The sequence below is a fragment of the Gopherus evgoodei genome, chromosome 5 (genome assembly GCF_007399415.2).
Source record: "Gopherus evgoodei ecotype Sinaloan lineage chromosome 5, rGopEvg1_v1.p, whole genome shotgun sequence".
Taxonomy (NCBI): Eukaryota; Metazoa; Chordata; order Testudines; family Testudinidae; genus Gopherus; species Gopherus evgoodei.
This window is the reverse complement of record NC_044326.1, coordinates 116,484,564-116,510,974: the sequence shown is the minus strand read 5'-3', so window position 1 is coordinate 116,510,974 and position 26,411 is coordinate 116,484,564. Positions and strand designations below refer to the sequence as shown.

At 37.4% G+C, this 26,411-nt stretch overlaps 1 protein-coding gene across 10 annotated transcripts in view; it reads left to right on the top strand.

Moving 5' to 3' along the window:
- ZGRF1 (zinc finger GRF-type containing 1) overlaps positions 1-26,411 on the top strand; it is a 49,665-nt gene that overhangs the window by 15,051 nt on the left and 8,203 nt on the right. For 4 of the 10 annotated variants that reach the window (XM_030564723.1, XM_030564720.1, XM_030564719.1 and 1 more), the window contains exons 9-30: positions 116-205; positions 621-806; positions 1,562-1,667; positions 1,746-1,825; positions 1,910-1,945; positions 2,044-2,194; positions 3,141-3,817; positions 5,861-5,999; positions 6,755-6,939; positions 7,670-7,857; positions 9,639-9,778; positions 10,796-10,942; positions 13,060-13,174; positions 14,480-14,739; positions 15,979-16,138; positions 17,648-17,725; positions 18,381-18,528; positions 19,049-19,176; positions 20,082-20,205; positions 20,751-20,927; positions 21,080-21,214; positions 24,541-24,802. In XM_030564723.1, coding sequence (XP_030420583.1) covers positions 116-205; positions 621-806; positions 1,562-1,667; positions 1,746-1,825; positions 1,910-1,945; positions 2,044-2,194; positions 3,141-3,817; positions 5,861-5,999; positions 6,755-6,939; positions 7,670-7,857; positions 9,639-9,778; positions 10,796-10,942; positions 13,060-13,174; positions 14,480-14,739; positions 15,979-16,138; positions 17,648-17,725; positions 18,381-18,528; positions 19,049-19,176; positions 20,082-20,205; positions 20,751-20,927; positions 21,080-21,214; positions 24,541-24,802 — 3,712 coding nt within the window. Of the gene's footprint in view, positions 1-115; positions 206-620; positions 807-1,561; positions 1,668-1,745; positions 1,826-1,909; positions 1,946-2,043; positions 2,195-3,140; positions 3,818-5,860; positions 6,000-6,754; positions 6,940-7,669; positions 7,858-9,638; positions 9,779-10,795; positions 10,943-13,059; positions 13,175-14,479; positions 14,740-15,978; positions 16,139-17,647; positions 17,726-18,380; positions 18,529-19,048; positions 19,177-20,081; positions 20,206-20,750; positions 20,928-21,079; positions 21,215-24,540; positions 24,803-26,411 lie in introns of those variants that run through there. The other 6 variants (XM_030564724.1, XM_030564727.1, XM_030564726.1 and 3 more) reach the window with 6 other exon arrangements.

The following is a 26,411-nucleotide window of genomic DNA, read 5'->3' as shown; positions in this document are numbered from 1 at the left end:
TTCCATGAAGCAAGTTTTGACTTCAAGCCAAAATAGGTCCTCCTCTGCAAAAGTGACTGTACAGAATAACCAATCGCACTATCTGACCAATTTGCTCTTGGTGTTTTGTATCCAGCAATCTTCCATGAACAATGAAGTAGAGAAATCTGTTGCTGCTTTCCGAGCTCTAGTACCAGGCCAGGGAACCTTTGACCACCAATCAAAGGTACAGTCTAAGGAATTCAAGAGCTAACAATGCCATATGTCTTTAAAATTTAAGATAATGATTCACCATTTTCAACAGAATGCTGAGTAAAGTTCCAATCAAAAATAGTTAAACATTCATCTTAGGCCTCCCGATTTGTTTGCATTTTAATATGTATCTTTCTGTATGCAGTTTATTATGGATTGCAAATTCATAGTTCAGTAAATGGAAGAAGAGTGTCACAATTTTCTGTTGAATTAAATATGTGGAAAATAGTTTGTGCTTAGTTGCAGAGATATGAGTTAATGCTTGCCCTATACAGTATTGTAAGAGCAAACCAATTGTGTTTTTTCCTTTATATTTACAGATAATCTGTTTCAGATTATAGATTGTTGCTAAACAGTTTTTGCATTAATATTCACAATATGTTGTCTAGCCTGCTGAATTTCAAGGGCACCAGGTACAAGGATCAGCCACTAGTGAGTTAGGGATGAGACTACCCTACTCACAGCTAGAATGGAATCAATACCCAGAAACGGTTGAGCACGAAAGCCTCACAACAGACAATTGTTTATTGTCACCCCAGTTATCAAGCAGTTCTGTCGTGACTGGCTTAATACAGGTAAAATGAGGTTTGTTCTAGTTGCCTTTCCTTAGTCTAATCCAAGAAAACATCATGTGAAAATAACATTTAGGAGGAGAATTAGCTATTAAAGCCACCATAAATATCTAAAAATCACTAAGAACTAAAAAAGTTAGTTTGTGTTCACAAAGTTTGCTAAAGAGTGATAATTAATGAGTAATGATCCTAGAAATCTTTGCTGGAGGCCTTGTTCATATGAGTAAGAGTTTATAAGACTGAATTTCTAATTTTAATCAGTGTCTCTGTTCAGTGAAACACACACATTTGTACATGGGGTATTAAATTGAATACCATCCTCCCAGAGGAATGCAAACAAGGCCTTTTACAGTTTACGCATTTGGGGGCATCAGGAGTGTAACGTTCTATTCTGATCTGTTCTTGACAGTGGCATCTGTAACTGCCCAGTCCTGTTACAGTATGATGTACTTCAGAGTCCTGAATCAAGGAGAGGAAAAAAAATCTGTCTGGATCATATTGTCCTGATTTAGATATCTGGTCTCAGATTCCTGGAATATTGTGCCATCCTTTTCTCCAGAACAGTGTCCCTTACAGTACTGAAGAAACTAGAGAAAAGCCACTTATATGTCTTATTTCCAGACCTGCAACATTGCTAGGGCAAAATATTTTGTTTGATTGAAAGTTTTTGATTGGAAATGAGGTCTTCCCATTTAAAATGAAAATTTTGAAAGATGAATAATATTTTATCAGCTTTATAAAATTGGTTTTTTCTGAAGTCCCCAGGCTCAAGAAGTCTTAGAGAAGATGATCGGAACTTTATTACAGAAGATAATTTTCAAAAGAAATGTGACTTTATTGAAGACTCAGTCCCCAGTGCATCTCGTAAGTAAATGTGAAGTAATAATGACTCACCCCCAGAATGATTATTCTGTCTGAATGTTGTCTTTCCTTTTCCCCCAGCAGTGATGTTGAATTTTACATCTTCTCATTCAGATTTTAATTTGGGACTGACACAGTGGACTTCCTGGGAGCCCGACAAGGTGTGAATACGCTGTTTATTTTAGGTCTATTTTCCTATAATGGTCATAACAGTAGTATCTGATATCCATATTATATTTTGTTAGATGCCTCTCCTCAAAGCTTTGAAGGAAGTGTTTCAGGTAGTTGTAAACAATGTTTTGAGTACTAATTGTTTTTTACTATCTCACGTTTGTTTCTCTTCCTAACTTAGCTTTTCAAATTGCTTCCTTGCATGTAGGTGTTATCAGTGCAGCAGGTTCCTTCTTTGAATTCTGATTCTATGTCCCCAACTCCAAGGAGTGAAGAAAATAGGACAGACATACAAGAACAGAAGTTCCTGACATCCAGATGTTTACCAAGTGATAAAGATAATTCAGCATATTTTTTCAGTGAGAAAAATATTCTTTATAGTTACAGGTTATGCTACTTTGGCCTGCAGAGCTTTGAAGTTCTGTGACACTGAATAAGTTCCATTGCATAAACCTGCTACTGTACACTGATGTCTAGATCCTGAAATGTTGTGAGTGCTTCCTGGCAAATGCCAAGCTCCTTCAACTCTCATTTGTTTCAGGTCTCATATGTGTTTGTGTAAAGTTGTAAATAGCAATTAGCTAAAATATAAGTTAATTATAGCCATGTTGTACTCTGTTTATTTCTGAAATAGTATTTCCACCAGTAAGAAACTTTGCAACAAATCAAATGCCTTTTATAATAAGGCATTAAAAAAGCTCAAAGCCAAGCTTTCACCCTTAGTACAGTATTTTTTTTATTTGCCTGCTTTGAAATTTTCTTCCATCGAACCTACTTTTAGTGACTGTATTAACATCTGGGCTATTCTTCTGATATTGAATTTGGGAAAAGGATTCTTGTAATTCCAGAACTTTGTTTTTTACATGGGACAATAGTAACTTTGTGGTATTGTTTTATTTCTTGCAACTGTTAAAGCTGAAATCTATAATGTTTTTGAAAGCATGCTGCTGAGCTAGCCCTTAGTTCCAAATATTTGTTAGTAACTGCAATAGTAGAGGCTATACTGCTAGAGTACTGAAACAGTTTTTAGAGAATATAGGTCTTAAGTGCAACTCTAAATTTTTATTTGAAAATAGGAATTTAAATGATATCACATTTGAAATGACTATTTAAGTGCTGGCATTTAGTTTGGTACTCTTCAGGATACACCAGCATGAAGGACTTGCTACCTGGGAGGACAAACATGATAAAAATCAAGATGAATGAGGAAGTTGGAATATTTCGCTTATTCTGTGTGTCTTTAAAATTAATATACTATCTGAAGGATTGGTGCAGCAGGTTGCTAAAGACGTGTTTGCCTTATAGGAATAGAAGAGTCCTCCTGTTCAGGAGACGGCAACCTCTCAAGACTCCCGTCCACACTTAGAACAAGAATGCCACTTATCACTGTTCCTGCCACTGAGGAGATTCCTGACTCAGAAGTTTATTATTCAGGTGTAATTGACTGTGAGGAAGTCCAGCAATCCTTTGGCTCTCCGACAGTCAACTTCTATGACAAGTCAGGAGAATTTCCTGTCTGTGCTTTTGCGCCTGAGGACAGGAAGTATGAAACCTCTGTGGCTGTAGAGTGCTTGGAAGAAAGAGAAAGGGAGTTTATACAGCCAGTGTTTTCTAAAGCGACTTCACAAAACAGACAAAGCAAGTGGCTGAAATATCAAAACATGGCTCAATGTGACGTGATAACTCAAAACAGAGGTGATGTGAAATTGACTGATTACTTCTGTGCTGAGAATGTCTTTGGAATGCCACATGCTGACACTAGGGAGAGTCAGAGTGATGACATGAATAAAAGCCTTCCAGACTCTGTGCATCTGGAGATGATAAAAGGCATACTTGGTAAACACGGCAGAAATTTTAGCAGCCAAGATTCTGTTTCAGAAGGGAAGATAATTTCTCTGCACTTAAACCAGATTCCTATTGCTGAAGAAGCACAAAAGGTGTTAGGTCAGCTGACTCACCGTGGTGTAATAGGAGGCACCCAGGTGCGTAACTGTTCAAGCAGACTGTGTACACTTACTACATGTTTGCACCACCGGCAATGCATGTCTGGCTGTACTATCCGGAGCTGGTGTTGTCAAAAACATCCTTGCAAAATATAGTCATGAAAATTCACCATTCCAGGCGTGCGCACACACAAACCCACCTACTTATCCACATTTTTGTGGAAGAAAAGATCAATGACATGTTACTTATGTTTAAAAAAAGTCCTGGCATGTAAAAATTTGCGAGGCTGAATGGTGTCATATATTCATTGTTGATAGAATGCTCAGTAAAATGTTTTTCTAACTGCATTTGTCTGATCTCCTTTGAGATACTACAGCTAAATATTGAACTATTTCCTCTATCTTTAGCTGCTGCACAAAGACAGTTTATGGTACAAACATTTTTATTCTGCTCACTGTTTAATGATTAACTCCTGGCTCATCCACTGCCAGATATAGACTTGTACGTTCTGAATTTCGATGCCAGGGAGATGACAAGAAGCCATTTGTGGTGTTATGGTCTTGTCCAGAATTTGCAAGGCCACTTTCAAAACTTGATTATTCTGATTGAAAAACATATTTGCTACACACACACACACACACATCAGGTGGAAACAGATAATTCTATAGGCAAATGATATTTAGCTGTGCCTCAACATACAACTTTTTCACAGAGAAGACTTATAGCTGCATTTCACGTGGTCTTTATGAAAATTGCCTCCAAATTTTCTAGGTTTTGTTTCCCTTCAAATTTATATGTAAATTCATGTTTTCTTCAGATAAGAGAGCCATTTTTAGTTTGTTGGTTAAAGAAGTTAATGTTTTGAGGGAGGAGAATTAACTTGATAGACTATAATGGCTGATTTCATGCTTTTGCAATCTTAAGTGCCAATCAACTTTAAAAGTCACATTTTACCTACAACTTTAGTAAGTGACAGCTAAGGTCACTATAAATGTAAGATTCCATCTGTTTAAAACAATGTCTATGTACTTTATCTACATAATATTGTCAAATGCACAGTAAGTTTCATAGTTCCCCTGTATAGTTAGTCATTTTCTTCCTGCCTTTGACACAGCAGTGGCAGAGGGAGGGAGGAACATTGGGGAAAATAGGAAAATGTGAAAGATAAAAATCAATTTTTTTTTGTCATTTAAAGTTAACAGTATTCCTTTAAGTCAATATTTTGTATTTATAGCTTGAGGGTTATGGTTATTCATATAGATTGCTCACACAAAATAGAATATTAAGGCTTGAAAAGTGTTATTTCAAAATGCAGTAGTTAATTTTCTAAGTTCTCATCCATTTTAGCATTAAAAGCAAACCAATTAGGAGCCGTATGTATAATAAACTAAGAGCTTCTTGACTTGAGAAATACAAATAGAGATGTTTAGTTCAGAACACAAAGCAGTGTCCAAAACAAGTGAAAAGTGGATTGAATTGGGGAGGAGGGGGACCAAAACCAAAAGTTCTACAGTTTACTAATCAAGAAAATAGTTTTGAGATTTGGTGAAAATATTCGTTTCCAGGCACAAACCTGGCAGGCCATATGTTAGCCCCCAGATAATAAAGATATATACACAATAAAATGCCGACAAGTCTTCTGAACTGTAGAAGTGAAACTAGTTTTTTGCAGTGCAGATATGGTACTAATCATGGATTGTGGGGAATTCATCTGTGTGCTAAGAACTGCACCATGCCTATACCTCACTTCCACTAAAGCTCTCAAAATAGCACTTAGATTGTGCATAGACTTTGTGCAGGCTCTCAGTACGGGGTGAATTTCACTTTGTTTAGAACTTCACTTTGGAAGTGAATATGGTACTACTGTATAAAGCGCTGTCCAAAGCCTCAGTACTGAAAACTTGCATGTGCTTATTTTTACACATGTGGGTAGTCCCACTGAAGTGAATCAGACTGCTTTTCTTTTGCATATCAGTTATGAATCAAAATTTCTCCCATTTGGGATTACTTATTTTATAAAAAGAATAAGGGGGATCAGGGTTTGGCAAGGCTTTTTAATGCCTTCTTTTGTTACTTTGCAGGACATAGCTATCTCTGAGCTGTCTTTTCCCAGTGGGGATAAAGTGAAATGTACTAATCTTCCTAAAAGGCAGACGTATATACCTACTGTGTTTCAATCTTATGTTCATTACAAACAGATCTTTACAGCTGCTTTGACAGGTATGTCTGACATCTGTTGGAAACTATAATAAATAAAAAAAATCACAACCTATTAATTTCTCAAGTTTCACAAAGTGAAGAAGTGGTATCCATGTTATGTTAATATTAGATTTGTATCTGTTTTGACACCTAACTGGCTCTCCTGCCCACACACCTTAATTCTGACATATACTTTGTTATGGTTGAGAATATTAGGCTTCTCTGCCTATTCACTCCTTAATCATTTATTTAAAAAATGTCATGTGCCATGTGGTGATATATGTAGCTTTGCTCAAAGTATTGCATTTTCATGTTGGGGAACAGTAACTTCTATCTGATTTGACTATCTTAGTTACTCTGACAACAGTGGGTTCAAACTGATTGCTATTTTTAATCCAATTTTTCAAAAACAGACTGAGGGCGAAATTCACCTCTGTGCTGTTGTGTATCCCAAGGCCCACATTACCACTTAAGTCCCACATCAAAATTTGTGCCTAACTTTTTTCAAGTGCAATCATTTTAATATGCAAATCCTTCAGTTTACACACCTAAATGGGACTTGTGGAAATAAGGTAGTTGGAACTAAATTTCTGAATTTTTCACACTCAGAAGGTGGTGTCATATTTAGAGGTCAGGTTTACATCTTTGAAAAATTGGCCTTCTAGATTTGAGGTTGATAGTAATAAATTCAGATGCATTTGTTTACTTAACTATTATGTACACAAGTATTATTTGAAGGTATCTTAATTCCCCCCTCTCTTTTTTTTAATATAAAGAGCAATTAAACATACTGCTTTTTGAGCTGTCACAAAGGCTACACAAGGCTCTTTCCAAAGTGAACACATCGTTTTGCAAGTCAGTGAAAGATGGGCAAGAAGAAAGTAAGGAAAACTGTATTCCACTCTGCAATCACAAGCATCCAGCAAAGCTTGTTATGGTGAAAAAAGAAGGTCAAAATAAGGTGCTGTTTGTTTCTTTTTTATGGTACTTAGATTATATTCTATTAACAAATTAAAATGATTATATTGTGAAGATCAGTGTTAGTGTCAATTTGATTATTAATACATCATCTATAAACATTTTATTTACACTTCAATTATTTATATATAGTTAACTTGAGACTTGAGTTTCTAAATCTATAAATTTGATATTTAGCAAATTGAATTCTGTGGATAGTGATGAAAGGCAGTTAGTACACAATGACATAACATAAGAATGGCCATACTGGATCAGACCAAAGGTCCATTCAGCCCAGTATCCTGTCTACTGACAGTGACCAGTGCCAAGTGTCCCAGAGGGAGTGAACTTAACAGGTAATGATCAAGTGATCTCTCTCCTGCCATCTATCTCCCCCTCTGACAAACAGAGGTAGGAACACCACTCCTTACCCATCCTGGCTAATAGCCATTAATGGACTTAATTTATGAATTTATCTAGTTCTCTTTTAAACCCTGTTATAGTCCTAGCTTTCACAACCTTCAGGCAAGGAGTTCCACAGGTTGACTGTGTGCTGTGTGAAGAATTACAGAAATGAGTGAGTCTGGGAAGCTACTTGGTTTTCCAGCAGGTTTATGGAGCTTGCTGAAAAAGCAGATTTGTTCTCTTATTTGAATAGCATCCAATATGGGCCAGCAAATTTACAGATTGATTTGCATTTTCAAAATAAAATGTTGATGGTTTCTTTATTCTAGGGTCGCCTTTTTTATACCTGTGATGCCCCAAAAACTGACCAGTGTAAATTTTTCAAGTGGATAGAAGAAGTGAACCCAGGACAGCTAAAATCCAGACACAGTCTAGTGCTTCATGATATAAAAAGTATTGGAGCTTACCTCAGATGTCAAAAGATTTCTATCTATGAGGACTGCCAGCTTTTGGAGAGGTATAGTGGAATACAAAATATACTTCACATGGCACTATAAGAGTTAACATTTGTAAAAACCCACGTATAAATGTTCTGCTGCTGTAATTCCATTAACCTCAGTGGAATTATACCAGCAGAGAATCTGGCCCACGTTCACCATCTTTTCTAAAGAGATAATGATTCTGTGGGGAAATTTTAAGAAGTTCAGACTGAGAAAGAAATACAGCAGTTGCATTTCAGGACTTTGCGTTCTTCATCAGGCTTGTGAAAACATTATTGGGTACCAGCAATTTGATAAATCATTTAAGCCCCTTCTGATTGTTGTTTGTTACCATTTGTGTAACTTTTCCCATAAATACATTCTGTTTGGGCAGATTTAACAAAATCCACTCAGTAAAGCCGAATTGGAAATGTTCTTTGGTAAGCATCTTTGCCAGTCAGTTTCTCCAGGATTTAAGCTTGCATCATTGGGGGCTGTCGTGAATAATCAGTTGAACAGAACTCCCAGTGTGATGCTGTAGCCAGAAGAGCTGCTTCAAGGATGCGTAAAAAAGGGAGCTTGAGTAGAAGTAGAGAGGTAGCAAAGAAAAACTTCTGAATGTGAACATGAATTTACAACAAAGTGTGGCAATAAAGGTGTGATTTGCGTGAATCCCAGATCTTGGCCCTAGCAGTGGGATTATGATGGGGGAAGTAAAATTCCACCTCAGTTTATTGCATTTTATATTAAACAGCTCTTCTACAAGTGCTCTCTCCATTAAAGTGATTAAAATGGGATATTTCACTAGCCAGCAAATTGCTGCAGCCTCTTCACCAGATAAGAATTCCCAGTGTTGACTGGGTGACTAATTGTGGTATATTGAGCTTTTCATTTTCAGAACAACAGGTTCATTGTGGCCCAGTTTGGTAGTAACTAAAAGTCATTACCATTTGAAACTTCACCTGGGCTTTTGCCAATGGTGAATGTGAAACGTTCCCTAACAAGTTGTGGGGGTCTAAGCCATCAATTTATGTAGACCTCAAGCTGTCAATTTTAAAAATAAACAAAAACCAACCTAAATCTAGTCCTCCTGGCTTTGGAGATTACCTTCAGTTAACATTGGGAAGTTTGAAATGACTGCATGTTGTTTTCTGAGTCAGCAGACAACCAACACTAGTGCTTTCACAGCAATCCATTTGAAACCCTGCAGGCAATTGTCAAAGTTTCATGCTGCTGCTGAAATTTATGGGCAGCAGTAGAGGCAGCTGCCCAAGAAGTTCATAATTACTCTATAGGTAAAATTGTATAGGTTTGATAATGGATAGAAAATTAAGGATAGTCTTGAAACAAACCATTTTAAGCGAAAAATATTTTTCGTTTTTGTAGAAATTGCAAATTGTTTATAAAGTTTTCCAAACAGCTCGAAAAATTAGGCTTAATATGTCATATGTGCCTTGCTACTGAAGTCATATAGCAAAGGAAAACAAATTTAACACTAAATGTTAGTGTTCTCAAAGTTAATGCTTTCATATTCAGCTACGCAACTAATAGCAAAGGGGAAAATGTTACATTCCCATTTCTTGCCTGGTTAAGTAGGTGGAAAGGTAAGAAATATCGAAGTAGTATCTCTTAATAGATATAAATGTTTCATAAACTCTTCAAAGGAGAGAAAAAACTGCAAAAGTCATTAATATATTTTAATATTTTTGCTGTTATTTGACAAGACTGATTTGTTTCTTGTGGTGAATCAGAAATCTGCCAGATTTTCACTTAGATTACATACCGACTCTTGAAGTAATATTTTTTTTTTAAAAAACAGAAGAGCCTTTGATGTTCAAAGAAAACATTGTAGTAAGCTAAAGAAATTGATGATTGCAAATGCCAAATTTGATGGGGATTCTAAAAGCAAGTTATATCTTAAATTGAGCAGAAAGGAATACTCCTCTGTATACAGCAAAGGTAAGTGAATCTGAGTATCTCAGTATCAGGTCTAATACAGGTTCCTGTTTTGTCTCTAAAGTGGTCTTCTAGAGCATTTATCACAGCAGAGAAAAACCTCAAATCCATCAGCCTTGACAAGCAATGAAGCTTAGTTCAGATTTTAGAAAGGTAGCTAAGTGTATTGTTAAGTTTGTTCATGATTACAAAAGCAAAAACTTTGAAAACCATAGTCAGGAATAGTCAGTATTTGAATGGGGAGCCTTTAAGAAAAGCTCAGGTCATAGAAATTAGTGTAGGTTATTCAATAGGTGTCACTCTTCTTTGTGAACTGGTTCAGACCTAGTGATCCATTGCCATGTTAGGGATTAGTGTTCTGCTAGAGGAACTGCCTTTCAATGTAGACATATATATATTATCTCAAGGGTCTTGACCACTGTGGTCCTTAAAGAACTTTTCACGAGGTCAAGGAAGTTGAAAACTTTTTCCCTCAGATAAAGCGTGGCTACACAGTGCACCTTACAACAGTGCAGCTGCACCATTGTAAAGTGCACAGCGTAGACATAGCCCAAGATATCAGAATCTCGCGTTAAGAGGATTTTTGTGTTTAGTATTTTACTGTTCTTTAGCAAAATAGCTGCTAAGTATAATTGTAGTCTGGTTTAGCAGTTGGCAGTGATTACTGTTTCTTTTAACAAGTTGTCTGAAATCCAAATAATGTGAAAATCATTAAAAAAACCCTTTAGATTAGTCAGAAGTCAGTTGATACTAGTTACCATAGGGAAAAACCTTTAGTACATTTGTTGTGTGCTTACTGTAGTTCATGGTAAGTAAAGAAGATATTGAGAAGCTTGTGAATTATCTGATTACTTCCTTTCAAATGACTGTACCAACAAATCTTTTGAATTTTAAGCCTTTCCCCTCTTTATTTTAAAGAGTATTAATGGCTTAATTTGCAAAATAATGAATGTTGAGTATTTTTTAAAGCCTGCAATAGCAGAAACTTAAGTGAAATAAATTGATCTATTGTTTTGACAGATGACCTTTGGGTTGTTTCAAAGACTCTATTCTTTGAATCCCTGGACACTTTCATTGCATGTAGTGCTTTCTTTGGACCGTCATCTAGCAATGAAGTTGAATTATTGCCTCTGAAAGGCTATTATCCCTCAAATTGGTGCTCAAATGGTAAGTTTTATCCCGAAGAATTTTTAAATGCATTAATAGACCAATACTTATAAGAAGTATCTGAGATGGGATGAGGAATGGGATGACTATTTCTCAAACTTTATTATGAATTATTTTTTGATTAGCCAACTGTGCAATCAGGTCAGTCATTTAAACAATTCCTTACTGGTTGAGCAATGAGCTGGTATATTTTTGTTATTAAAATACTCTATGGGAGCCCTTTTTGTAAGCCCCCATCAGAATTAATATATTTTCAAAAATGAAAACATTTAACATTGGTTTTTGAGTTGAAATGCTGACGCAGCCGTTGGTTCAGTGTTCTCTTTTCTTCAGGTTCTTAAATATGTCAATATTCAGTATGTTCTTTATGGAGCAGGACAGAAGCCTACACCTGTTGACACTGTTCTTATACAACTTTAAGAGTGTACACAAATACGGAATTCAAGAGTTATGTTTTCAATAGCTTTGTTAACCCAGGTACACTGCACATGCTTTATATACCAAGTTATTAATCTTCAGTCTATTAAATGAGTAAGAACTATCACTGTATATATGTGCAATGTGGCCAAGCTAACATTTCTATCCTAGCCAGGTGCCCAAAATTCAGTGGGAGTTTTGCCTTGTGTGAGAATCACCAGACTGGGCCCTTAACTCTTCCAGTCTATGACTAGTGTGTCTAGCTTTGCAATTTTAATGTTTTATATCAGGTTTCACATTTATTCGTTTTCCTTTTAGATTTTAAAATGAAGGGGGAAAAAAAAAAAACCATCTGTGGCATTGAAGTAGCGCTATTTCATACCACTTTGATCAATTACAAAGCTGAAAACCTGAATGGAGATGTTAAACTAAACATCTCTAAATAGACTTTTAAATAGCTTATAATGTTATTGTAAGACACTAGATTTAAAAAACAAATTTTCTTCATTGAGGTCTAACTACATAAACTTGAAATTTTAAGGTGCAGCTATTTTTGTATTATCCATATGCCACAACGTTTACATTTTCCCCATAATAAAATGTAGTTCCTCCCCATTTAGTTAATTCAGAAAAGCGTAATGGAATTTGCTAGTTCTTAAATACTTTTGAGCTGAAACCAAGCACAAATGTTTTTCCATCATTTTTTAAGACTGCAGAAAGACTAAAGGTAAAATAGGTGTTATGACTTCAATTGCAACATTCATACTGCAGAAAAATAGAACTTTCAGGACTTGTGTGGGCTATTGTTGGAAGATGCTTAAATGTGAACTTTTGTTTATTTTCTCATCTTTTTATTGTAGTTTTCGTTGGGTAAAGTTTTTTATTGTGTAGTTTGTAAAATATATCTCAGAGTGAGAGTCTATACTAGTAAACTATGCACTAAAAATAATCTGCAGACTAAGGATATGTCTAAACTGCAGTTAGACACCATAGCTGGCTCGTGCCAGTTGACTTGAGCTAAGGGGCTGTTTAACTGCAGTGTAGAGATTCAGACTTGGCCGGGAACCTCCCACCTAGCAGGGGCCTAAAGCCTGGGTTCCAGTCTGAGCCCAAACATCTACACCGCAATTGGACAGCCACTTAGTCTGAGCCCCATGAGCATGACTCATCTGGCACAGACCAGCTGCAGATGTCTAGTTGTGGTATAGACATACCTTGAGTTTAATTATTCTGCACAAACACTGCCACCACATGCTAAAAGGAATGAGCTATTTAGCTGATCAAAGATTGCTGTCTACACATTGTAATTCATGCTATGAAAAAGAACTCCACCTATAAGAGATTTTTACAAAATGGAAATGAAGCTGGTCTATTGTTGAATAATGAACTTTTTAAAAATTCATCTCCTAAACGCCATAGCCAATGAAATAGTTTCCTTAAAATATTAGGGGAAATGCTGAAATTTTGAATCTAGGTTTCCATCCTTGATGGATTTTCATGCCAGAGCTAGATATCCCTCAAAATAATGGGCTTAAAGGAAATTTATTGATCTTTTGCTCTAGAATCATAGGTTAGACATTGTAAAGTATTCAGTTTGGCTTATATTTCAGCAGGGAAAGTTATTTATGCAGCATTAGAAATGAATTAGACTGTTTTCTGTGGCTGATTACACTTTGTAACCTCCTTTGTAATCTTTCCAGTGATTGTTCATGCCTTGCTGGTTTGTAATGCTAGCACTGAGCTCACAACTTTAAGAAATATGCTGGAGTACTTCAATCCAGCTACTGTACCACTAATGAAGTACCTACTAAAAATGCAAGTATAAGTAACCACTGTGCATGCACACTGTCTCGTGTGTGTTTTATAAGTGAAAAGATGCAAAAGGAACAAACAAGCTTTAATTTGTGTTTACTGGACAAAAAGTAGGTGTGAAAAAAAGCTGGAAAATATGGCACTATAAATCATGTATAGTTGCACCTAATGTCACACTTCAGTTTTCATTAATTTATGATGCAAGTAATTCCTTGCTTAAATTTCGTTCAAGGATTTGAAGTATTTGTTTAGATTTACATACACCTGGGCCCCCACCCCTTATAACTTGGAGATTAATAGTAGACTTCTTAATGATCACTGGATTATGAAACTTTATAATACAAGTTTAATGTCAAAGTCAGTAACCATTCTAATTTAATGGAAACAGCCTTTATATTCCATTAATTAATCTTCCAGTATTTCCTCCCTACATTTGTAACACAGGAACAAATTCATGCCAAGGGTAAAAAATGTTCCGAGTAGTCACAAGGTAGTTTGTTCAGTGTATAAGACAATTGCAATGATCTCATTAAAGTTATCATTCACATGTATAATGACTTGTTTGACCATATGGAAATATAGACCACTGATAAAACTTATAAACCATGTGTACAGTACAAATGCATAGATATGCAAACTTGTATGCCTCAAACTTCAGATAACTCTATCCTTCACTCAAGAGAAGTGTCAGAAAAACATGCAGGACTAAGAAATCACAGGAAGATTGGATTTAAAAAAATATATATTTATTTTCCCTGGTGGGAAAAAAGAGGAAGGGGAAGAAGAGAGCCAATCTAACAGCCATAACCCTAAGACTCGTGAGGTGGCTTGAATTGATAAGCATACCAGTAACTTTTAAAACTTTGTGAGATTATGTTTAGCAAACAGAAAATCTTTGGCCAAAATAAGCAGTGAGGGTAAGATTTATTTAAAAAAAAAAAAATGACAGTGGGTTTTTAAAATCAGTTTGATATTTAGAATATTTGTAACAGAATAGGAAAATATTTGGCAGCCATATAAAGATTTGCTATATTTCAAGAAAGAAGAAAGTTAAGAAAAATAATGCATGAATTTGGGATATAATTTAAATATACAACAATGAAAGTGAAAATATTTCCTTCTTTTTTACTTGAAGATCTGTTGAAAGTGTACTTTAGTTTTGACTTGCTGTTTTAAGGGGAGGGAATCAAAGTAATTTTACATGTATGCATGCACACCTAAAATCATGTGATTGTAAGTTATGTATAGATGCATTTTGTTGAAAATGGTCTGAATTTACTGATCTGTCAACTCTTGTGTTTTTCTTAGGCCTTTCAGAGCCGAACATGCTAACAGAGTCGTCAACAAAAGAAAATTTATTCCGCCAGCTTTAAATACCAAGAGCACAATGATGTGTGGACTTCTCAGTCCAGAAGTAACACTAGGATTGGCCAGAAAGATGATCCAGACATTCCAGCTGAACCCAGATCAAGCTTCAGCACTGATTCAAATAGCTCAGATGATGGCATCACATGACAATGATGTACAAATGGAAAAACAGCAGGCCTTCCCTATCACAATCATACATGGTAAAAAGCAAATAAAAAAATAACCCTTATTTTTACTGACTGATCCTTTGAGTCCTTTTACTGTACACGCTAGCAGCCAAAGAGATGCTAGATGACTTGATCTGTATAAGAATACAAGTTGATGTGATGCTATTGTTAGTGGAATATTCATCTCTAAATTCTTTAAATGCTGACATAGATTGTACAGCTATCATAGGTTCCACTCCATTTGGAATACCCTATAGTGAAGGATATCTTCATGCCCAGTTTAATGCTGGTTAATTTCAAACTAAACCAAATGGAAGTTAATGGAATCCCCTATACATAGCATGTCTTAGCTGGTTCATAAAACTACTGCCCTCTCCTTTTGCAAATCTTTCTTGAAGATCCACTTCTTCCATGAGGCCTACAGAAAACATGCTGATTAAGGCTTTGATTCCACTTCAGGATCAGCAGCACGGTCGCCTGTGCCCTGGCAGCATCCCACTAAGTTCCGTAGGACTGTGCATGAACTCTGGGTTCCATGTTAGCAGAGTCAGGCTTCGTTTCTTTTGCTTATTCATTCTCTCAATTTATCTAATATAAAAAGGGCTTTTTGCTCCATTGTGCTGTACACTGCTAAATAATCACAGAATCTGCTTGCCAATAGCTTTGTCCTTGATCTTCTACTCTTCCCTACTGTCTTTTTGCCATCTTGCTGCATTGTATCCAAACATAGTTTGTAAACTCCTTAGTTCAGATATCTTATTTTTAAATCTGTATTGGGAGGCACATATCTTAGTCTTGGGGCCTATTAAAATAAACAACATTTATAATAATGTTATCAGTAGTACTTTGGATCAAGCTGCCTATTTTTTTAAATTTGTGTTATGCTGTCAACACATGCATCTGTTTATAATTTATTCCATATGTAGAGTAACTCAGGTCCCAGTTCTCTTCTCCTTTCTAAATATCTGCCTACTGTCCCTTCAGGGCATAATACACACCTTGTGGACTTTGCATTTGCTTTTGAGAGTATTCCTGCCTTAGCAACTGTCAAGCATTCTCTCTTTCTAAACATTTCAGATAATTAATGCAAGATGTTGGCCTACGAGATTCCCCACACCTATTGGTTGCTCATGTAGCTGTCTGCTTCCCCAGGAAGCACTGAGAGAAAGATCAAGCCATAATATTTGAAGAACTAATTTCACTAAAAAAAATTAAATTATGTTTCCTTGAAATAATTCATTTGTAACCTTTGATTTTCTTCCAAAATACTAGGTGTTTTTGGAGCTGGAAAGAGCTATTTGCTGTCTGTTGTGGTCTTGTTCCTGGTACAGTTATTTGAAAGCAGTGAAGCAGCTGAAGGCTCAAGACCAACTCCATGGAAACTTCTGATTGCATCTTCCACTAATGTTGCTGTTGACAGGGTACTTCTTGGGTAGGTAACATTGAATTAAAAGGATTCTAGACTTTTTGCTACATAAGTAGCAAATGACATTTCTTTTTATGTGTGTATGTATGTATGTTTGTTTGTATGTGTGTATTATAGTGGCACGTTTGCCCTATTAGACTTAATTGTGTTACTTTTTCCAGTATAAACCCTTTGGGCTAGATTATGTCCTTCTCTTCTCTTGTAACGGCTCTTGCTCCTCCCATTCTCTACCTAGAGCAGCTCACCTGAGCTCAAGGACTTCGTAAGTCCAGCAGTGTTAACTGTGCAAAGCTAAGTTTAAACTAACCTCCAGCAGACTTGGTCAGTCACGAGGAGAAGCACATTTCAGTCTCTTCAGGTGTGGCACAGCCACCATACCTGATGCTCCCCTGTGCTCAGGGAGCTTCAGGAAGCACTATGCCTTTATTATTGGCCCAGAGTGGCTAAAGGGTTGGGAATCTCGAGACAGAGGGAGTGATGCTGAAAGATGAGAGGGGTGATTTGGAGATGGGAAAAGCTAGAGTGTAAACAATTCATGGTGAACACCAGGTCAAATGAGTGACCAAATCAGCAAGCAGTGGGAGCAGCAAGAGGCTTTCAGATAAGGGGGAAGTCAGTACGAGTATAAAAGTCACTAATAATAAGACAAGAGGACTGAGGAAAGGGAAAACCAGCCAAAGTCAAAGGAGAAAGTACCTTAGAAGAATGATTGACTGCAACACAAAGTAAGGTGGGGAAGTTAGACAACACACTTCAAAGGAAGCGACAGTGTGAGTGAGTGGGGCTAGAAAGTATAGAAAGAAGAGAGCAGCAGCATCTAGCACATAAAGCGTGTGAGAAGGCAAAGTCACTGCAGGAGGGGGCAGATATGGACAAAGGAAAATAGCCAAGTTTTGTGATGACAAACATACATAGGTAGCAGAATGTTAAGAATTTATCTACCAAGTTAGTGCTGTTGCTAAGTGGAGCAAGGGGAGTAGAGGAGTTGGGAGGAAGAGGGAGAATATAATGAATGAAGTTAAGTGGTAGGTGTGAAGACAAGAGAAGAACAAGTAGAAATAAAAGGGGACAGGGTTAAAGAGAGACACCAGCAGCAGTGATGAGTATTAGAAGGAAGTGAGCATGAGAGTAGGATTGAGAAATCAACAAGAGGAGCCAAGATGGGAAGGAAATTGGAGAGATTAAGGTTTGGTGCAGCTTGTGGGAGCAAGTGATGGGGATGAAAGGAGGGATAAGGAGAAGGTAACAGGATGCAGGTGAGTAGTGCTTTTGGGAGGACTATTATAGAAATATCAAGCACTGTGAGAAATAATTAAAATTAATCTACTCGTCAAAATAAATGAACAATGCATGTTTTGTAGTTCATGGCATTACTTCACATAATAAATTTGCTGTAAAAAAGTGTGTGTTAATCAGTGTTTTGATTATCTGCCACTCTTAAGAGCGGTCATTTTCCATGCAAGTTTTGCATTTTGTTTCATTTCTACAATAAATGTCTTGCATCTTTTTTCAAAGTCTACTAGATCTTGGATTTGAGGACTTTATCAGAGTTGGAAGTGTTAGAAAAATTGCCAAGCCAGTTCTTCCTTACAGGTAAAATGCTTAAGATCCTCAGAGGACTCAATAGATCACACAATTGATAGCAGTAAGTGGTAGTGTAAGGTGATGGCTGTGAAAGCTATGGAAATATGATTTTTAATGTGTCTTTCAATCTCTTGCAGAGCAGTTGATTTTACAGAAAATGTAATAGTTGTAATGGCTTATAGTCTGTAATCAGACAGTCTTATATGGTGGTATTAATCTAAAATGGTTTAGGTTTTAGACATCTGTTTAAAAGTTGGTATGATTTAAGCAGAAGTGATCTAGATAGCATTTTCTGTGCAATTTAGGTTAAAGTATAGCATGAACTGAAAAGAGCTTGGAAAACTGTTCAGTTACTCAGAATCGCCAGCTGAGTGTCACACAGTTATCATTTATAAACATGCCTGCATAAGAATGAAAAATGAGCTCCTCAGTTCTAATCCAGACTAGCTGACTTGGTATGTTGCTTTGGGCACTCATGACTTACGTTTGTGTCTTCCATTATACAATGGAGAGAATCTTACTTATGTCACATGGATATTACAAACATTAACTAAATCAATCATACTGAAGTAGTGAATAGGACTATTTTTATATACTTCCTGTATTTGAGTGCCAAAAGTAGTTATATTCATTATTCATAACTCGTTTCACAATATTTTTAAAGCTTACATGCTGGCTCTGGCAGTGAAAATGAACAATTAAAAGAACTGCTTGCCTTGATGAAAAAAAATTTAACTCCGGCAGAAAAAATATATGTGAGGAAGAGTATTGAACAGCATAAGCTGGGAACCAATAAAGCTATTCTGCAACAGGTACTAAACAGTGATCGAAAGAAGAGAGAATAAACATTTTAGAAATCTTTACTTGAGAGGCCAAGCATATATAAACTGGCAGTCCCCTCTGATGTCTGATGCTGTCAAAGCCTTATACTGGTATAGAATGAGATATACCCTAGACCCTGACAATTTTTTTTCCAATATACTTTAGTAAATGAAGCTTCTATGACTGAGTTCTACTTTAAATGTATTGAAGAAAAGGAATCACAAGATAAGAGGTGTCCTCTGGAACCTTAAATGTAATAAGACATTTACTTGTGTGGGAGGGGGCAAAACTGTTAACACAGCTTTGAAGAAGAAGTGCATGCACCAGGAGATGTTAGAGTAGAAGTTGAAATTCAGTCTTTGGTATCTGTATACCACAGTGATGAGTGCAGTAGAAATGCTTAGATAGATAGAAATTTAATTATGTAACTTATGCTACCACTTCCATGATAGCAATGTATTTGTGTAGGTTATTAAATCTCTTTCCTCCCCCACACCCCACATCACAAAGGTGAGAGTGGTTGGAGCAACCTGTGCTGCCTGCCCATTCCCTTCCATGAATAACCTTAAGTTTCCTGTGGTTGTGCTGGATGAGTGCAGTCAGATGACAGAACCTGTTTCTCTCCTTCCCATTGCAAGGTACAAATCAATGGTTTACATTTCTGTTTAGCTGTGACCTTTAGCAAATAGTGACAACTTTAAATAACAGTCACACTTTAGTATTTTAAGAACATAATTAATTTACTCTCATAAAGAAAACAGACAAATTCTGGACTAGTATGCATTAGTGGACACATTTAATTCAGTTGACAAAGGAGGGATATGAATTGGTGGATTCTTAAAAGCTCCAGGGAGTTCATCATGAATACTACTTGGCCCTTCAGCTAAGCCCCAAATTCCACATGTTGCCAACCCATTGCCTGGGGGGCCAGGATGAACTCACCATTACAGAAGAGGTGAGGGAAGAAAAAGGATACTAAAGAGAATGTTGGAGTACCTTTAAAAGGGGTGTATCACTACTGAGTTTACCATCACCTACAACCAAAGTCTTTAGCCCCACTTCCTATAAATTATCTTACCTCTCAGGCAGGTCCAAGGTTTCCTAGGGAGGCAAGCCCCAGCCTGGGCCCAACTTTTCCTAAACTGAGAACTGAGATTTTGTTTTCTTCTCCTTCCCCTTTCTGGCACTGTTTTGCCACCTTGGCACTCCTTCAGTGTCCCAGTTTTCTTGGATGTTGCCTCTCCTTCTCACTTCCCTTGGAAGGTGCTAGGTCTGACTTATATAGGCCCAAACTCCTCCTACTCTTAGCAACCCCTAAGAGGTTAATTGGCATCACCTGCTTGTGGGGTTGGGGTGGGGTTTTTTTGCTTTTTTTCTCCCCACATTAGACAGTTCATTCTGTCACAAGGTGTTAATAGAAGAAGAACCCAGTACAGAGCAAACTGCTAATTATAACGAGAACCACATTGTAAAATGAATTAATTACAGCACTTACAACAATTAGAATTTGTGTTTTGGATTTTCATTGGAATACTGATTGCAGGTTTGAGTGTGAAAAGCTGATTCTAGTTGGAGACCCTAAGCAGCTTCCACCAACTATTCAAGGGTCTGAAGGTTCTCATGATAATGGATTGGAGCAGACTCTCTTTGACCGTCTTTGCTTGATGGTATGTGCTGCTAAACACATCTTTTAAAAAGATATGGGATGAAATCCAGGCCCCGCTGAATTTAGTAGTGCCAGGATTTCACTCCTTTGTTCTCTGAGGCAGTTAATCTAAATGCATCTTAGTATAAATATTATTTTAGGAGAGTGATTTTTTTTAAGCTGTTTTGTCCATATTTTTTTCTATAAGTATTGCTTATCAGAAATTGAACCCCTTAATTCGCCACCCAGCTCTCCTCTGCCCCCAGCTCCCACCGCAGATGTGGTCCTACTCCAGGCCCAGGCTCCCCATCACAGTTCTGCCCTGACCTCAGCTCTGGCCCCGACTCCCAGCTCTGGCTTCTGTGGGGGCACAGACCAGATAAGTAAGTGTCGGGGGAGGTGGAGGGGAAACCAACAAAAAAGTTTGGGGATCACTGATCTAAATAAATCTTTTCTGTTTAGTTGCTTGATTTATATAAATTATTAAGCAATTTCCCAGCAATGTATTGCAAAGTGATTAGCAACTATTTACATTTTCTTCACTTTTTTCGTGTTGCATTTCTATAGGGACACGATGCAGTCTTTCTTAGAACACAGTATCGCTGTCACCCTGCTATTAGTGCTGTAGTCAATGACCTGTTCTATGAAGGAAATCTGTTGGATGGCATTTCAGAGATGGACAGAAGTCCTCTGTTGGATTGGCTTCCAACACTATGTTTCTTTAATGTTAATGGGACAGAGCAGGTAGGTTTTTAAATAACTTCTATAACAGTCAATAGATAACTTGGTTTGAGATTTTACTTGTTAAGAGTTTTTGCATCATCATTGGATGCTAAATGTTTGTTTTAAATCGTCTTTCAGCAGGCCATAATTTGAAATCTCTTTCCCACCTCCAGATTGAAAGAGATAATAGCTTTTATAATATGGCAGAAGTTTATTTTATAATCAAGCTTATCCAGTCCCTGACTGCAAGTGGAATAGAGGGATCCATGATTGGGGTGATTACACTATACAAGTCACAGATGTATAAGGTATGTACTATACTTTTCACAAGAAGTGATGACCAGTCAACCATAAATGAGTCCCATTTAAATGTAATACATGGAGGCAAGCTACTGAATATTGGCAAAATGTACAAGTGCTTATATACAAATGCTAGAAGTTTAAATACTAAGATCGATGGCCTAGAGTGCCTGGCAATAAATGAGAATGTTAATATAATAGGCATCACAGAAACTTGGTGGAATGAGGAGAATCATTGGCACACAATAATAGCATGGGACAAAATATATAGGAATGACAGAGTAGGTTTCGCACGTAAGGGAGTTGCACTATAAGCAGGGCTGGCTCCAGGCACCAGTGGAGGAAACACGTGCCTGGGGAGGCAATATGTCCATTCTTGGGGAGGCACAGTCCGAGTGCCTTTTTTTTTTTTTATTGTGCTTGGGGTGGCAAAAATGGTAGAGCCAGCCCTGACTATAAGTGAAAGAAAGCATTAATTCAAATATAATAAAAATCCTTAACAAATCAAACTACACCATAGACTCTCTATGGATAGGAATTCCATGTTTAAGCAATAAGAGTATAACAGTAGGAAGATAGCACCTGGCCAGGATGGTGAAATGCTGAGGGAGATTAGAGAGGCTACAACGGCAGAAAACTCAGGAATAATTAGGATTTTCAACTATTCTCATATTGACTGGGTATGTTATCTCAGGCATGGATGCAGAGACAGAATTTCTAGACAACATAAATGAATGCATCTTAGAACAGCTTGTCCTGAAGGCCACAAGGGAAGAGGCAATTTTTGATTTAGTCCTAAAGTACATTGGAAACCTGCTAAACAGTCAGTGAGAGCCACTAGATGATTAAGATGCTAAGGGAGCACTCAAGGAAAACTTGTGGAGACGCTAACTAAATTCTTTGCATGTGTCTTCACTGCAGAGGATGTGGGGGAGATCCACACACCAGAACCATTCTTTTTAGGTGACAAATCTGAGGAACTGTCCCAGATTGAGGAGTGAATGGAGGTGGTTTTGGACAAATTGATAAATTCAACAGTAATAAATCACCAGAAACAGATGGTATTCACCCAAGAGTTCTGAAGGAACTCAAATATGAAATTGCAGAATGACTAATATAATGGTGATGTTTAAAACTGGCTTCAGAGGCTGGTAAGCATGACAGGCTGGTAAACCTAATTTCAGTACCAGGCAAATGTGGTTAAAACTATAGTAAAGAACAGAATTATCAGACACACAGGTGACCACAGTATGTTGGGAAAAAGTTAACACTGCTTTTCTAAAAGGGAAATTATGCCTTAGTCTATTAGAATTATTTTAGTATGTCAACAAGCATGTGGACAATGGTGATCCAGTTGATATAATATACAGAAAACCTTTGTCAAGGCCCCTCACCAAAGGCTCTTAAGCAAACTAAGCAGTCATGGGATAAGAGGGAAGGTCCTGTAAGAGATCAATAACTGGTTAAAAGATAGGAAACAAAGGGGAAGAATAAATGGTCAGTTTTCACAGTAAAGGGAGGTAAATAGAAGGGTTCCCCCAAGAATCTCTACTGGGACCTGTGCTATTCAACATATTAATAAATGAGCTGGAAAAAGTGATGAACAGTGAGGTGGCAAAATTTGCAGACAATACAAAACTACTAAAAACTATCAAAAAGACTGCAAAGAGTTACAAAGGGATCTCACAACACTGAGTGACTGGGCAACAAAATGGCAGATGGAATTAATGTTGATAAGTGTGAAGTAATTTACAATGGAAAAAATAATCCAACTACGCATACAAAATGATGGGGTCTAAATTAGCTCAAGAAAGAGATCTTGGAGTCATTGTGGATAATTCTCTGAAAACATCTGTTTAGTTTATAGCAACAGTCAAAAAAGCTAACAATGCTAGAAACCATTAGGAAAAGGATAGGTAATAAAACAGAAAATATCATGATACCAATATATAAATCCATTGTACGCCCACACCTTGAATACAGTGTACAGTTCTGGTCACCTTGTCTCATTAAAAAAAGAGACATTAAATTGGAAGAAGTACAGAAAAGGGCAACAAAAGTGATTAAGGGTATGGAACAGCTTTCTTATGAAGAGAGATTAAAAAGACTGTGACTGTTCAACTTAGAAAAGAGAGATGACAAAGGGAGGAAGTGATAGAGGTCCATAAAATCATGAATGGTGTGGAGAAAGTTACAGGAAAGTGTTATTTACCCCTTCACATAACACTACAGCTAGGGATCACTTGATTAAAGTAATAAACAGTAGGTTTAAAACAAAAGGAAAATACTTCTTTGCACAGTCAGCCTGTGGAACTTTATTGCTGGGGATGTTGTGATGGCCACAAGTGTAACTGGGTTCAAAAAAGAATTAGAAAAGTTCATGGAGGATAGATCCATCAGTGGCTATTAGCTAAGATGGTCAGGTACCCAACCGCATGCTCTGAGTGTTCCTAAATCTTCACCTGCCAGAAGCTGGGACTGACAACTGAAATTTCCCTGTTCTGTTCATTCCGTCTAAAGCAGCTTGCACTGGCCACTCTCAGAGGACAGGATACTGACCCTGTATGGCTGTCCTTAAGAAGTGGCAATAAAGCATTTTTCTTCATAATTTAAGTTTCTATTCTTTATTTAAAATGGTAATGTGTATATAGTTTTGTTTCTTCCAAAAGAACAAATCAGTCTTTCTTTGAACTGAGCAATCTGGATTTTTTCCTGGTGGACTCAAAAGTGAAGAAGGATCGCTAAATAACATTTGATCATAGATAGACCAAAGTTTGCATTTACTTTGCTGTTAAACACATTTACAGCAATTTGCATAACTTTGCTAATAGACAAATCAGAAAGATTGTGTTAATTCGTACAGCTGAGATTCACTGTCTCAGAAGTTTTGTTCATTCCCTCTCTCCAGTGTAATCAGGGTTATAGAAAACTGACTGATAATACATCAGAACCTCTCTAATTTTAATTAATGGATGGGAAGCCCATTGTGAATTGATGTGTATGCCAGGAATGGAATAACTGTGTCTAACATGATGCTCTCTATTTAGCAAATGAGGATTTGTATGTCATATGTACCTGTCAGTATGTCCTCACAAAGTCTTACACAGGGCTCTCTGGTTGCCAGGAAGGAATGCTGTCACTCATTAGATGTATGGATGTTGTGTCAGGGATAGACTCAGTGCAAAATTTTGTGTTTACACTTGATGGAGGTACTCCTGTAATATAGAGTAGCTAGTCTGTTTAATGTATTTTTACTGGAGACATGAGTGAGTGTGACACTGTAACTGGTATATTTAGAAACCAATGACTCTCCACCATCTTCATTTCTCTACAGATTTATAATTTACTTAGTGCTGTCCACTCGGATGGTCTTGAGATTAAAGCTGTCCAAGTGTCAACTGTAGATGCATTCCAAGGAGCAGAAAAGGAAATAATTGTTTTGTCATGTGTGAGAACAAGACAAGTTGGGTTCATAGACTCAGAAAAGAGAATGAATGTAGCTCTGACAAGAGGAAAGAGGCATTTGTTGATTGTGGGAAATCTGGCCTGTTTGAGTAAGAACAAACTATGGGGATGCGTAATTCACCACTGTGAAGGTAAAAATTAATATTTTTTATTTTAAAACCACCTCTTATTTGGAATAGTTTTTTTCTGGCTGTAATAAAACTATATTGCATCTTATTTAAATGTCTGCAGCTTATCTGCAAATGGTTACTTGTGCTTAGCAGCCTGTAATCAGTGTGCGAGTATGAGGCTGCTCTTTCTTTTCCTGATATCAGGTACCCAACAGAGTATTAAGAACTAGCTCCTCTAATGAGGCAGTTCCCATCTTCTCATTGGTCTTCTTTACCCCATAACAATCAGATCACTCAGTCAAGTCAGGTGAAAACAGGAAGTGAAATCGTGAAGTAGTGAGGTCCACCAAACAGCCCAGCACCAGGCAACCCTCATAGCCTATGGATGCACAGCTGAAACCAGCACAAGGTATAATATAGGTAGGGGCCTGAAGTCCTTACAGACCCTGCAGTTCAAATCTCAGCCCTGTCCATCTCTTGAATTTGACCTTTCAGACATCAGTCCCTCGTCTCAGCTCTCCCTTATCAATACAGGGATTTCCTCTTGTCCATCTTCTCCCCCTTACTCACTGAAATCTTTCCTTTTGGCAACTAAAGCTCTTCTCCCCTCCAACACAACAAGCAGCATAATTAGAGCTAGAACTTGCAACTTTCCTCTTTGGTTATATTCCCCGTCTTCCCTCTAAACTTTTTTTCAAAATCTACAGTCAGGAAATTAGTCATGAAAAGGGAGCTTCCTACCCCAGAGTCTGCACCTCTCTCCACCCCCCCCACAAGGAACTGGAGTAGAGAGGAAGGGGGTCATGAAGAAAGAGCCCCACCCTCCTGTGGACATGGAGACTGTAAGACAGTCACAGAGGAATCAGAAGTTCTGGTAGAATGAAGCATTTTTTTCTGGCCTGGCTCTCTCTATGAAAGACACAGTGGACCAGGTACCCAGGAAGTGATTACATCCAGAGGAAAAAATCTGGAGAGCGTTTCCCCTCTCTGGGAATATATGGAATAAATCAAAGGAATTCTGGGAGAAGTCAAATGCCAAAATTTCAATCCCTAAAGTAATCTAGTGGCTATCCCAAAAATATCTGGAATTCTAGTGAATATTCACCTGAGTCACAAAGCCACCTTGGTGGCTAAGGGTTCCACTTCCCTAAATGATCCTTGTTTCTGGAAGCTAATGGATAGTTTTTGGGGAAACCCTCAACTGCTTGGTGAGAATATTTCTTGCCAGCTCAGTGATGTTCCACTGCTTCCAAATTTTGGACTGGATGGATGCCCTTCAGTGTAATTGGGACCATTCAACACCATCTGAGGAGCAAGTGGAATACGGTGTGTTTCACCTCACCCTGCAACATGGGATGATGAGCAGATGCTGCAGAACTGACTTTTCCAGCTCTGTGCCAGCAGTGCATTCCCCCACTTTGTCAGGGATAGTCTTCGGCTGCCTGCCAGCATTACAGTGAAATTTAGTTTGTTTATTTAACAAGGCATAGAGTAACAAGTAGACGTATTGGGGGGGAAAGTGGTTACATATAAAATAGTAACATGCATTCTAGAACCTACACTTAATTGACAAATGCTCTCAAGATATAAGAGTATTACTCACCCAAAATCCTTGCAGCACTTCACAACC